Source organism: Oryzias latipes, chromosome 21, assembly GCF_002234675.1.
Source record: "Oryzias latipes chromosome 21, ASM223467v1".
Taxonomy (NCBI): domain Eukaryota; kingdom Metazoa; phylum Chordata; class Actinopteri; order Beloniformes; family Adrianichthyidae; genus Oryzias; species Oryzias latipes.
This window is the reverse complement of record NC_019879.2, coordinates 22,715,426-22,730,783: the sequence shown is the minus strand read 5'-3', so window position 1 is coordinate 22,730,783 and position 15,358 is coordinate 22,715,426. Positions and strand designations below refer to the sequence as shown.

The window sequence follows — 15,358 nt, the reverse complement described above, 5'->3', positions numbered from 1 at the left end:
ACAGGCTTACTCTGAGCCAGTAGTTCTGCTCAGAACTCAGAGGGAAATCTCACTGCTCCCTGTCTGCTTCATCCCTCCTCCTTACCCACAGTGTATTGATGGACAGATTTTTTTCGCTCATCTTAGTGTCAGATTTTCACCTTTGATGTAACATTCGTCTTTCCAGCAGATCTGGTATAATTGTTACAGCTTAAAATAATAACTTATTCAAATCAGTGCTTGTATCCCCCACCTTTTCACCTTTCTTCCTTTTACTCTCTTCCACCCTCCCCTCACATTCTTCCCCTCTCCCTCCCCACACACACTAAATGTAACAAATAAATAAAAAATAAAACGACAAAAAGGGGTTTATACAAATCTACACTCTAGTTTCTTGAAGCTATATAACCTCTTTTTGTGATAGTAAAACCTGTCCAACACAAAAAGCCTTCAGCTCTAATCTGTTTGCTCAGCTGTTGGACAGAACAAGTTTAAAAAAAAAAAAAAAAAGGAAATCTTTAGAAAACGACAGTTTTTTTTATTTTGGCTAAAAACTGGATGATTAAAAGAGGACTGGAAACACTTTTTCAATAGATCATAAGATAATTGGAGTGGGGCTTTAACCCTAATATTGTGTTTGAGTCAAAAATGACCCATTTTCACACTTGGAAACGGGTCCATTTTGACCCGAATATAATTTAAAGGTTAAAACAAAGTACTAACAGCAACATAGTATGATCAAGCCCTGTCTTTTGCCATTCAGGCCATCTTTGACCGAAACAGGAAGGACGAGCTGCCTGGACTTCAGCTGGAGTGGATTGATGGAATCTGTGCACCTTTGTACGAGGTAACATTCTGAAGATTCAACGCTCTGCAGCTTTTTATTGTGTCACGCTCATCAAACGTCCGCCTTTGACATCAGTAGGTTCTGTCCTTCCTCGGTTATTGTCCTCCTGCTGACGGCAGCAGGGGGAACTGTCGCAGACAACTATTCAGCTTTCTTTTAAGGCCACAGATTTCTCTGTAAAAAGGAAAAATCTTTTTTATTTGAAAGCTCTGGAACAGCTTCAAGGTTGCATCCTGCTCTTTGGAGAGTCGCAGATTCAAGAGCGAGAAATGTGTGAATAGAGCTGTGATGTAAGTCAGTTTCAATCCTCACAGTGAGAGTGAACTCTGGACTTCTCTGAACACTGCAGTGAAATTTCTTCCTCTTGGCTGCTCACTAAAAATCTTTTTTTTTTCAAACATTCTCCAATATTAAGATTGGAGTAAAACATATTAGTAAACTTTGAGGGAAATATGATGCGTCCTTGCAAATATATAAATCTGCATTCCTGTTTTTCTGAATGACGGGGGCAGAGATTCACCTACCCCCCTCCACTGCAAATGTGTGGGAGGAAGAAGGAAGCTGACATACTGAGCCGAGATCTGTTAAGACACAAGCTATGTTGGCGGTAATTCATGATGCGCAGACGGCAAGGAGATAAGGAGTAAATAATATCATTCATTCTCACGGCGCTGGGTGATTTTCGATGCTTTTATGCTGTTAACTACACAACAACACATCACTCTCATTCATAAGGGGTAGAACGCCTCTGAATTTTCCCTTGATCAGTGTCAAAAAGTCAGAGCAATCTTTGCGAGTTTCTCCACCGTTCGTTGCGTAGACGGGAAAGCATCAAAGCTTAGAGTGTGTGTCGTCTGCGTGGGGGTAAGTCTGCATGCTGCCACATGTTTGGAGAACAAAGAAATGAAGCTCACGATCATTCTGCTGCCAATTAAACTGACAATGGGGAACCAGAGCACAGAGGCGGCAGGGATTTTGTCCGTGGGCAGAAGAGATCTGGTTCTTGATCTCACTGATCTCCTTACCCCAATGGTGGCTCGCTACTTTGTGGAATATTAATCCCCCATTATGTAACTTTTTCATCTTTGTGCCACACTGTATGACAGTCTCCTCTGAATCTGTCGACTGAGGACAGCAGCTTCAATGTCCTACTGAGGGTGTGGACTGCAGAGAAAGGTCTTCTCTTACATAAGGGAAAAAAGAAAACTGCTCAGTTCGGTGTCCTATTTAAAAAACAAATGTTTAGCATGCATGCAGTGACAGAAATTAAACACCTGTATGTTCAGATGTGTTTTTTTTTTTAACGCTAAGAACTCAGGTTTCCAAGATGAATGAACAGATCTTAAACAGGAGGCTTCAGAGAACTAAGGGAAAAAAGAAATAAAAATGCTAGATTTGGTCATTCATTCAGCATATTATTATTAACCTTTTGCTTTTTGGTGCCACTTTTAGCAAAATGCATGAGGCCAGACTTAGTGACTGGTAACATTTGTTAAATAAACTTAACAATCACCAAAACAGGAACTGAGGGCTCAACAAAAAAAGGTAACAAAGCTGAAGACCTGACTTTAAAGAACTAATAAACCAGAGAATTATATATGCCAAGGACAATCAACAGAAATGGAAACAGCTGTGGATGATGATGAACCTGAAGTGATCGTGACAGGAAGACAGCTCAAAACAGAGGAGACCAAATAAATAATGCTGAAACGTATTTTTTACCCCAGGTTTGGTATCACTCATCTGAGTAACAAGCTTTGTCCTAGAAAAACATATCGATTGAAAATATGAATTTTGTAGTAAAGGTGAGACCAAAGAACATGTATTGTTAAAGTGCAGGAAGCACACTGAACAAATACTCAAGAACGAACATAAAAAGATGAAAATAAAATGGAACATGAATTTTTGAGGAATGAGTGTGGTTATATATTTATTGTTTCATTTTTGAGGAAAGCAAAGATGGTTAGAAAAGTTTGAGAAGGAGAAATTATGATGGGGAAAAAGGGAAGAAAATAGAGAAAAAGAAAGAAACAAGATGGAATCATAATATAAATAAATATGTAAGAATTAGACTCTTGATCCACACTCCAAACAAGAAGCCGGACTACATGCACCTTAAATTTGCTTGCGAACCGCCATAAAACCGAAGAAGAAAATATTGCTGAACTTAATTGTCATTACATATTAGCAAAATCTTCCTGTCGCTGCACATTAGTTTCACCTAAGTGCATTACTGTGTACAGAACAGCTCTAACACTACGATGGTGGCAGATTTTCTAACGTAATCTCTAAACTCCTTCACAGAGGACGTCTACACTTTGAAACTTTGCGTCAGAACTGCTATTTAGTTTGAACTTTTTTTTAACAAATTTTTTTTAATGTGTGATAGGGTCTTTGCCTTGCAGCATCACACACTTTCCTCTTTAACCCTTGTGCTATCTTAGATGACCCACTCTTACTTTGACGTGTTATTCCTACCATGACAAAGGTGGATAAAGGTGGAAAGATTTCATGTAATCCATGGACACCAGTGAAGATCACAAATCATTGAAGGAAAAAGGTTCAGAGCACTGTCTCGTGGGTCTAGATGACCCAACTCCCAGCGTTAAAGTGCCTACGATAGCACAAGGGTTACGACAAGATCCATGTCCTAGCATTGCAAACTCCATCCATCCATCTATCTGATCATAGCCCCATAGACCAGTGCAGAGTCATGGGAGTTGATGGAGTTCATCCCATCTACGGTAAGGGATCCACCCTGACCAGTTCACCAGTGCATCCCAGGGCAATTGTCCATTATAGTTAAATTCTTTTTCTGCTACAGTTACAGACAAATCTTTAGGAGTTTCTCTTTTTTTTGTTGTTTTTTTCCGTGTGTTTTAATGTATTACTTCAATCTGTCGAATTTAAGGTTTGACACAAAATTTAGCCCATTAAATGAAGGGACTGTGTTTAAAAAATGCTTTAGTTTTTCACATTTTTATGTAATCTTTTTGTTCAACCCATGGAATAAAAGCTGAAAGTCTGCACTTCAATGGCATTTGAGTTGTTTTGCTTAATATTCACTGTTGTAATGTACAGAAACTAAATTAGAAAAAATGTGTCTCTGTCCAAATATTTATGGTCCTGACTGTGTGTGTGTGTGTGTATGTATGTATATATATAGGCTTAGTGACAAACTTAACCAGAACATGCCTGAAACCATGGGAGCAACAAAAAGGGTGACAAAGCAGAGCAGAGAACCTGACACTGTCAAACTGAAAACCAGACACTAAAATACATTGAGGATAATTAATAGACAGCTGTGGATGATTTGCAACCTAAACCTGGTGTGACTGACAGAATGAAAACAATTCAATTCAGTTTTTTTATATAGCCCAATATTACAAGAATAGTCGTCTCAATGAGCTTCATACCGGTAATTGTATAATAAACAACAGCAAAGAGAACATGACCAAAAACCAAACCAAAGTATTCAATCCTCTCAATAAAAGAATTGATGCAATTTAATTTCAAATCTAATAAATATTTTGAATATGACTGTTTCTTAAGCTGTTTATGTATAAATCAGTCCTCAGTCCCTTTAGCAAGTGTTTGTTATTCAGTCACGTAGTTCTCACAAAACCCACATAAATGTGGGTAAAATTAAAAACAAAAAGTTTATGTAACTTCTTCACAAATCCAAACGTCATATTTCCATATGAAAAAGGATAACTAATTACACAACTTTCTCAAAAGACAGAAAGAAACATAATCCTCTTGTGTCTTAGGTGATTTGTCAAACTGAGGGTGACAGGTTTGAGAACACTGCCACTTATTTCAATGTAGAAAAATGACAAAGGCAGCTACAGTCGCAGTTCCTCATGTGCATCTAATCTTTGAGAAGCAGCCATTTATGGTGGCTTTGCAGTCACGTTCTGTTAATGTTATTGTAATGAGACGCTCCTTTTATATAGTTTCCTTTGCTTTGCATAAGTGGTGTAATGCTATTTCAGAACAATGTGAGTCGTTTGTATGCAACAATTGCTGCATTTCTCAGCTAGGCAACACTATTCACTTTATAAAAAACAAAAAACAGAAAGTAATAAGCTGTTTTTGATTAGAGTGAATTGCTTGTAGGAACAAACATTTGGTGAGCGTGCAGGAGGCAAGTTCAGGCATGGTCATCTTGGGGGGCGTGGCATTTTTAACACATATATTTTATACTGCACTTTTGAGAGATTAATCAGATTAATCCTAGCTGCTCACTCTGATGATAAGTTCACAGCGGGGATGTGACACACGTTCACAATCGTCCTAGAAGCACATTCTTGAACACATGTTTAGCTGTTCACACTGGACTGTTGTTACTCAATACTATCGCATTTTCCACCACTTACATATGGAAGAGGCTGGGTGTGAAATGTCTAAGTGGTGAAAATCTTGCGAATCTTGCTCCAAGCGTTTTCTTTCACAGCTCTGTTCTGATATATGGAAGACTTAGTGATGTATTATTCTGGCCAGGCACAAACCACAAGTATTCATTTCTCCTCCATGATCGATTTTCTAATGGTTGTCACTCCTGAGAAGTAAAAGGGACAACATCCATACTCCACTACCAAATCTGGTCCCAGTTCTACTGGTACTGGCTTTTAACCCACAATGGACACGCATTTAGTGCATAGAGCCTGAAAACTGTTGTAGAAACTTGTGCAGCTACACATGAATGCAAGAGTTTTAACGCAGAAGCCTGAAACACGCATTTACTCGTGTTAACATAGATTTTCTTTGAAAGAGGTCACTTGAATGCACGTTGTTGAGGTCATTGTGTATGAAGCTTGAGGCAGTTTTTCTAAAAAAAAAAAAAAAAAATTACCAACCAAGATGAAAAAAAAAGCAAATCTGACCACATGTGTGCTTCTTAGTGATGTAGTGCTTAGCATAGAAAATTCCCTATTTCTGATCTCAGTTGGGACCTTTCTGTGTAGAGTTTGCATGTTGTCCCAGAGCATGTGTGAATTTTCTCCAGGCTTTTCTTCCCACAATCCAAAAGTGAGTGTGTGGTCCTGCTACAGACTGGTGACCTGTTCAGGGTGAACCCCGCCTTTGCCCAACAGTAGCTGGGTTAGTTCCAGCAGCTCCATGACCCCAAGGAGGTACAGCAGGATCTGAGGATGGATGGATTGATGGATGGGTCACATCTTCCCATTTTTACTTTAAAAAGACATTTACTATCGCTGTACATATTTCTTTGGATTTTTTTCTGTAGGCTTTTTTTGTGCTTTACATTTGCATGGTGCTTATGTCCCCTAAACTGTGCTCTTTTTCTCTTTAGGTAGCTTGTCTGTGCTCACAATAAGCAACATTTCTTTGGCGACTATTACATGTTATGTTTAGTGTAAAGGTCATGCACCTATATTGCCAACAATCAAAAAAACAAAATCTTTATTCAAAGTGGCTCAGTATAAACCTATGGATCACATGACCACACCTGGTATCCTTCTCTTTTACAGTTATTGGTTAACACAAATGCTTTATTTGAACACAAGCGAGACCTGGCTATTTTCTCATCACAGTTGAGGGGAACTTTCACATCTTTCAAATAAAACGGACCCCAGGGTGGGCCAAACTCCAATTAAAATTTACCCCAAGAGTCTCCTTCTGAAGGAGCGTCAACATGGAGGTTCTTGTCCGTGGATTGGCGTTTGGACAACACACTTCTGTCTGCCTCTTCCTTTCCAAAGTTTGGCGGAAAATCTAGGCGGGGTCTCTCTAAAATAGTTTGTTCCATCTTTTACTAACTTTGTTCATGCTGCCTCCTGCCCAAGACAGATAAGTAGCGATAACCACAGCGGCAAACATGGTGTCAGAAAATTAAGTCAAGAATAAAAATGGATGCACATGACCTGTTTTAAGCTCTAGATTTAATTAACACTCTTCATGTATTTTTCTTGATTAATAATGCTTGTTATTGTTTGTAATTTATTTAAAAGAAGAATCAATCCTCTTATTTTATTGTTCTTTATATTTAAAGTCCCACTCTAATCATCTTTTGATATGCTGTAAAAGCATTATGATGGTGCAGTTTTTAGCCAAAATAAAAAAAAAAACTTCTGTAATTTTCTGGGACATAGTTTCTGTAGCCAGCTTACAGTCCTCAATAAATCTAGCACCACCCGTACAATAAAAATGGCAAGCAGAATTAGAGCTATCCAGTCGTACAGTTTTGAGCCAGATGCCAGCTCAGACAAAAAAACAAGGACGTACATGAATTTAGTTGTTTACAATAGGATCCATCAAAATAAAGCAGTGACTTGTACTTATAACTAATAACTCGTACATCACACTTAGAAGCTTTCTACAATGGTATGTTTGGATCTGCTCCTGATTCACAACAATTTGAATTAAGGAATATTCAGAAAGGCAACTTTAAGATTAATTTTCTTTATAAAAGTCCTCCATCATGAGAAAATTGCCCCAAGAACATGTTAAAAATGTAAAAACCATTATCTTCGTTGAAATGGGTCTTTAAAAAATGAGAAATTCTTTCAACAGAAGGAATCCTTGTTCATTGTTTGGTTCCAGGTTCAGTCTCTAGCCTTATATATTATTGCCATTAGCATGATTTTAAATCAGGGTGAATCTTACAGGCTGTAGTTGATGTAAAATAAAAAGTTCAAGCTATAATATAAACAAAATTCATTAAACGTTAGTGTTTGAAGGAGCAGATATACTCAAAAAACAAGTTTTAAAACGACTTTGCTTCTTATGTTTGCCCTAATTTTTATAATTCTCTTTCTCTCCTCAGACCCTGGTCAAGTTGAATCCCAAACTTCAGCCCATGTTTGATAGGATCCGAGCTAACAGGTCCAAATGGGAGGAACTGAACAAGAAGAGACAATCTGGAGTAGGCATTTCCGACCCCCCCAGCACCTGCAGTGGTGAAAGCACAGAAACCAGTGGCTGCACTGTGGCCAAAACGGGCAGCACACCCTGCTGCAGTGGCAACACTGATGGCTCACAGGAGACAGCCAGTTAGCTTCTGCTGACGCGCTAATGCCCCAAGCCTTTTTTCTCCCCAATGCAATCTGCAGCAGAGGCAGTGCAGTGCATGCAGAGGTCCCCGGCTCTGCTCCTCTTCGCTTTTTGCTACATGAGATGAGCTTTATTTGCGTGTGGCGCTGTCTTGGAGGTTATTCTGATCCTTTCAGTTTCCCTTTACTGAAAGGTGACAGATCTGCGTTTGTTTGGCAGGATTTTGAGAGCGATTAAACGATTGGCACCATGTTTGAAACCCAATGTGTCAACCCAGCGTTGGCAAGATACTTTTCGGAAAAGACCAAGCACAACTTTCATGTCCACTGAAGTTGGATTGGGACCTAGTGACTTGTTGCTTGTATTTTGATCAGGGGGTTAACAGATTTTTTTTTTTGTAAATCTGTAAATAGGCTACTGGGTATATTTACAAGTGCTGTTGAAAAGAAAATTAGGTGTATGCATTTGATTGGAATGTTGTGTGGTGGTGGAGCTGCAGAGATGGAGGTGCTGGAACAGCAGTGTCTGTGATGGTGCTCGCATTGCAATTTGAATTCTCCGCTCCCTCCCTTCCTGTGCCTTGTTTTAGAGTCCTTAAAAAAATGCATGGCCTCTTCTCTGAGGTTGTTGGGCAGTATGGTATCGATGTTGATTCATACTGTGTTTATGCCATAATTTTTAAAACCAGTGACTGTAGTTTAGTCTTTACCCCTTGATAGCCAAAATATTACTTAAAAATACTTATAAATATATATTGCCCTGCTTTTTTTTTTAAATACAGGGCCTCAGTTTTCACACACAATGTGCCTTCAGAAAGTTCTTCTTATATCATATTCATTTCTACAGGCAAGTCCTCAGCTACACTGATTTAAAATCCTAAAACTAAACTGCAGGTTTAGTTTCACAAGCAGCAGTTAGATGTTCCTTCTGATTTTTGGCCTACTAGTTTAAGTTATTTTGAAGCTAAAAGAAGCAAATTTTCATCTGAGATCAGGATTTAAATAAAACCTCATAAAGTGGGTGTTAAATAATTATCACATTATCTTATACTTTCTAAAGGTTTAAAAGGGGATATTTGAAAAGAAAACCAGCCCTTTTGCCATCCATGTCTTTAATTTGTTGGCTTTGAAAAGGAAAACGGATTTAAATAATTTATCTAGTTCTCAATAACGGCTCTACACATACAAGCACCTTTTCTTAAACCATCAAAAAGTCAGCATCAGGTGGAATGTAGAGATTTTAAAATGTATGAATTTTTTCTTCTACCCTGTTGCGCCACTGTCTTTTATACAGGAGAAGATGGAACTTTGTTTAATGAAGGGTTAAATTCAAAAGTATAGGTTATACAGAGAACTAGCTTAACGTCAGCACACTGGAACATACCAAAGTCTCTCTTGAGGAACAAACATGGCGTGGTCCAGAGGGATACACATTTCTACTCTTTGTTCTGTCAACAGGTTACCCGATGGCTCCAGGAAGCCAAAATCCCATAGACTTCAATTGAGAAATAAGCAGTTATTACTCAGTAATTATATTTGTCAAACTAACTTCTAGCTCTGATACCTTTTTTTTAATGGTCAATGGTTTGAACCCTGCTGTGAATTCAGGGTCTAATTCTGACTGGTTAAACAGATGGGTGATGCAACCTGCAGTAGTGTGTGCCTACAATGGATGCAAAAAAGCATGTGGGAGGAGTCACAACATCAATCCTTTTACAAAAGTACAAAACTCGGCTACAAAAAACATTCTATAATAGCACTCAGAATACAAATTTAATTTACCTTCATGGTAGCGCCTTTGAGTATTTTGTTTACTGACAGCTTGGTTTGACTTTCTCCATATGATATTATTTGCCCCGATCTGTATTATTTGATAAAAAAGAGTAAAAAATGATGGAGACTGGTAAAGACACAGTTGTTGAAAGTGTTGCTCACATCTATTGGGAGTGAGGAACACAGCGCTTTTATGAGCTCAAATGACACTTGTTTTGGTTCACAGAAACAGAATTAAGATGAAACAAGTGTCATCTGTCAGTCTGCCCCAAGGCACCTGTGGCTACATCAGTAGCTTACCATCACCATGGATACACATTGTAAGTGCTTTGAGCGTCTGGAAAAGCGAAGAAAAATCCAATCCATTATTATTATCATTATAATTATCATTATTATTATTATTATCATTATTATTATTAAATATTAAGTACAACCTTTTTTTAGGCGGAATTTTTTGTTTGGCTCAATTTTTTCGTTAAAATTGATCCAATTCTTCTTAAAATGATGTAACTGGAACCTCAGATCAGCAACACCAAGCTGCATCACAATCCTTCAAACTAAAGTTTAGCATCTCACAGCTCAGTTTGATAGCCAAGTGCTTCACAAGCAATCAAAACATCAGCACGTTTGCAAACCTGCACAAAAACAAAACTGTGGATATCTCAGTTTTTTATATCAGCAATGAGTTATGATTAGCATTATTTGTCACATGACAGTTTTAAAGAATTTGGAGTCCACCTTTTAAATCCAAGAAAACTTTTTTTTTTTTCAGTTGAGGCTATCTTCATTCTACCCACTATGTGCCTTCATGTTATCCTTAGACCGTAATTTTATGTTAATTTATTCAATGTCATTCTTTCCAACAAGGTTAAAATGGAAATATACCTGAAACACCTGTTTGTAAAGACACCACATTCATGCTTAAAAACCGAAATAATCTTCATATGTGAACCCTATATATTGCACTTTCTGACCAGAGATCATTGAACTGGTGAAGAATTTCTGTTTACAGTAACTGTCTTTGCCTTTAATTTTTAAAGGATATTAAACCCCATCCCTATCCATGTCATCAACAAACTAACTTTAGTGTTAATTGGCCAATGGACTTTAAAACTTTCACGAGTAGCAAAGCTTGGGGTTTATTTACTAGTAAAGCTGACTGGACCCGAAGCCACAAAATGCTACTGAGTATTCACTGCAGTTAGTGAAAGTATACTTCCTCAGAGATTGCTTTAAAAACTGACACCGTGATGATGGGAGGGAGCACCAAAAGTTGGGATTAGGAAGAGGTCCCTCATCTGCTAATTAGGAGATCATTAGCTGTTCCTTTCAAATATGTCATGAAGGATCCCCAGATCCTAAAGAGCTCCTCTGATGTATTTCAGAGTTAAATGCGCTTTCATTTTTTCCAACAATAAAAGCCCTGCTGAAATTCACAACAAGACAAGAATCCCAAACACACCAGCAAAATCATCTTTATCCTAAGCTCTGTTCCTTTACTATCTCTTTATCTTTATTACCTCCTCATTACACAGCTTATAACCTTAAAAGTGATCTATAGGATTTGCATATTTTCATGACTGTTTGTGTCAAATAGACTGTGTACTGTTTTAAAGTTATGCACATGGCTGCTTCCTTGATGCATTTCCTGCAATTTCCTCTGTCGGGTCAGAATTGGTGTGGAATTTCTTTTTTCCTGTGCATGTTTATGAATGATAAATCGGGCATATGCATTTAACCCCTTGATAACTGTGAATGAAAATATGCATCAAACCAATTTGGCACCAAAATTACCCTAATTTAGCCTCTGCTTGAAAGCAAAAACAGAAGTGATTTGTTATTCATAGATAAAGATAAATTACAGTTTCCCTGATGTAGACATTGGGCCAGATAAGACAGTTTAAAAACATATTTTTTTTCCCCCACACTACTTCTTTAAATTTAAAAGTTTTTTGTTTGTTTTTGATTTTAGAAAGTGAAAGGCAGTTTTTTTTAAAGGAAAAATCTTTACTTTTAGTGGAATAAACGTACTTTAATCTGACTGTTGCGGCACAAATGTTTCAATCTGAATATCCAGTCGTCTGTTATCAGACGACTGGAACCTGCAGGACAGAAGTGCCCATTTAATGACAAAGCTTTTATTTTGATATTATCATTGCTCTTATTATAAATGTTATTGGAAGTTTGTTTCCTGGGCTGGGGTATGCCTTATGAGTTGTGTTGTAGCTTTGTTAACTGGAGTTCAAATGTGACTGTGCACATTGTGGCATGGATCTATGCTCTACTGTATTTTAGATGGAAAATCTCAATCTGGAAAAAGTCTTTTTTTTTTCTTTGCATGTTGTAAACCGTATGAAACAATTTGCTAAGGATGTAGCAAACAAGTGAGCCAACAAATACCTCATATTTTCATCAGCGCACACTTTATCTTATCAGACATGCATGACTTAAAATTTCTTGCATCATGTTAAGTAAGTTATGTATAAATATTGCTATTCTATTTTTCTATCGGGTATTCACGTGTGGCCAGTATTTACTCTTTTTCCCCCCTTATTTTTTGCATTGTAACCTGTTTCTTGCATTTCTTTCTCCTTCTCCTAGTTCGGGTTTGTTCAGACTTATCTGAAGGAAAGCTAAGGCATGAAAAGGCAGATGTGCAATGTTTCTGTTTGAATTTAAATAAAAAATATGTGCTGCTGTGTGCGCTCTGATTTACTCTGACATTAAGCTCCACTGTGACATTTGGTTTGGCCAGCAGGGATGGAAACATTAGAAATTGCATTTTTATCCGTTGGATTCACAGGAAATATTTAATCCACTTCACTTAAAATTCTTGAAAGCTTGCCTTGTTCCACATAAGTCTGCTTAGACAGTAACAACAACAAAAAAACCCGAAGGACAAAGTTTATTTGGATTATTACTCAACCTCATTTTGTTTTGTTGACGCACCAATATTGATTTAATATCCCCGTTTTCTGATGACGTGTATATTTACCAAACTAGTAAACATCTAAAAAAATAAGCTGTGATTAAGAAAATTAAACTTTATATTGTAATTTCCAGTTAACTTAAGTAAATAAACCTTAACAGGAAATGAGTGCAGTTTAAAGGGTAAGAGCATATAACCATTAAGAATCCAAACAAATGATAACCAGTTCATTTTGATGGGAAATGACTAGTTGATGAAGTATTGTAAACATTTTAAAATAACCCCGCGAGAAGGAAAGCCAATATGTGAACTATCTTTAGATTATATGACCAAACAGTTATGACACAAATTGAAAAAAAAGGCGCTTTTTAAAATTTGAACTAAGCAAGTTAGATAATATATTTCAACTTTAGCTGCCACATTTTTTTTTGTTTTTTTACTGCTAATTAAAATTTTTATAATAGTAAGTCAATGATAAGTCTTAATAATCAGTAATAACCAGTCATAATAAGAATATTAACCAAAAAATAATTTAAAATAATAAATATTTTACTTTCATGATTTTTAATGAATACATACTGTAGTCTTCTCCAAATAATATCAACATTTTGACAATTAATATAATGATCTGATCTTAAAGAAACCATACACACTTAAGCATTACAGTTAGTAAGAAATAAAAAGAAATATGTTAATTTAAAAAAAACGAGTTTTTAAAAGTATATAAAAGGATATGTTGTTCCTTTTTTTTTCTTTTACAATACTTTCTTAAATTACATGAAAGATGACATGGGAAATATTGATGTTATGCTTTAGCAAATATTAAACTTTTACATTTACAGAAGACTAAGCCCTCTAAACAGTAAGGTAAGGCAAAAGTAAACAATAAATGTAAAAAAAATGTATGAATTAAACTAATAAAATTGAAAATAGGTCCAGAAAATTCTTCATGAACTCAGACAAAAAAGTATCAATAGCATCTTCCACCTCAAGTTTATCTGTGGAGTCCTTTTTATTGTTAAGTTCTATTTAATAACACGGAATTGTTTCACCCAGGCGCTGTTGTCCCACTTTTGCAGCCACTCTGCACGTGCAGTGCTGACACCATGTGGACAAACGTGGCATTACACAAACCATTTCTCTCAATGGAAGGCTGCATGCACATTCAGGCATTCTTCATTGAAATATTTTTTATTCATGAAAACGCCAGCAATGCCTTAGATTATCATCGGAAAATTATCATTGGTAATGAATCCCAAATCATAATTTCTATAAAAGCTCACACAACCCTGGAGATTGAAGCTCAACGTGATGGCTGTGGTGCTTTTCTCGCTCGCGCCTGAGCTCTGCTGCTGTTAATGGAGGGTTGTGACATCAGCCAACCGTGTGTGGGTGGCTGTGTGGGCGAACACGACTCCCAAATGAGACTGTGTAAAAGCAAATGCCAGACTCTGTTGCATTCTGCTGTGCAGGATTGCCTTGAGCTCTCTGTGGTGCATGGAGATGCAGTGCAAACAGAAACCTGCTCTTTGGTTCTGACTTCCCAGGAATGTCTGAAGGTATGAAGAAATTCTCCAACTGCAGAAACAAACTGGATGGATTACATGAGAGAAATTTCTCACTATTGTGAATGCATGGAAAAGCCAGAACTTTTTTTTAATCAATAAAGTTTTAAAGGTCAGGATATAGAATCTAACAGCACGACATGAAACATTTTGTTGCAAAACGAAACAAAAATACAAAACTCTTCATACAACACTATAAAATATTTGTGCAGGTAACAGTATGACCTTTATGAAGTTGCAGTCTGCATTTATGTTAGCTTTAGGTCAGATATGTCGTTTTTTTTCTAGATGTTTGACCATTTTCCCAGCTTTGTCCTTCTTAGAAAAGCTTAACCCTAAAAAGGGAAAATTTGTGAATTCTCATAGCAAACTGCAGTGTGCCAGACAACTCACAGAACAAATGAGATGTACACTAATGTGTGCAATACTCCTAAAAAATATATTTTTGTGAATAAAAACATAACAAAACAAGCATAATCCATGGGGCTCTTAGGGGACAACCTTAGCTGAATGTTGTGTATCTTTTCCCCATTCAACTGTAGTTTTTAAAACAGTTAAGCTGAAAGAGTAAAAAGAGCATGGGGCATTCAAAGCCACTCCTCAACTAAATACATGGTAGATCCACTTGAATGAGCACCTGCAACTTGAGGCTCCGGTGCCACGTGTGGCTGTTTATCCTGTCATTGTCACTCCATGGTTTTGAAGAAACATGCTAATAGAAAAAAAAATAAAAAGAACGACGATGGACCTTAGTCAAAATGATATAAAATGCCATGTTCGACTATTGCATTTTTAATTTGAGCAAATCTGCTGCAGCAGGATGATTTTATTTGACTCAGGATGGATTTTATTTTGAAAGGAACTGGCATGTGCTGCTGTCTACAGCAAAATATAAAAATAAATATACTAATATTGTTCATATTTAAAAGCTGCATTTTCTAAAAGAATGGCTTAATGGTCACAAGAATAAATAAAGTGTATTTTTCTGAATAAAGTGAGACTACGCAGCTTTTGGTGCGTATTAACCAGAAGGAAATGGAGTAAATGAGTCTTTTGGTTTTAAACAAAACATTTTATTAACCAATAAACTTTTTAATGACTTATTTGTGTATGAATTACAGGTTAATTTTTTCATACGTATTTTGTATACATTATTAAAATCCGTCAGAACTTCTGATCTAATCGCACAACCTGATTTTAAGCCACAGTAGGTCACTTGTTTTCTACGCCAAACGTGAAGGAAAAAGTCAAC

At 36.8% G+C, this 15,358-nt stretch overlaps 1 protein-coding gene across 1 annotated transcript in view; it reads left to right on the top strand.

Moving 5' to 3' along the window:
* pde11a (phosphodiesterase 11A) overlaps positions 1 to 12,333 on the top strand; it is a 48,350-nt gene extending 36,017 nt beyond the window's left edge. The window contains exons 19-20 of the mRNA XM_004081931.4: positions 743 to 826; positions 7,614 to 12,333. Coding sequence (XP_004081979.1) covers positions 743 to 826; positions 7,614 to 7,844 — 315 coding nt within the window. The 3' untranslated portion in view covers positions 7,845 to 12,333. The remainder of the gene's footprint in view (positions 1 to 742; positions 827 to 7,613) is intronic.
* Positions 12,334 to 15,358: the final 3,025 nt, after the last annotated feature.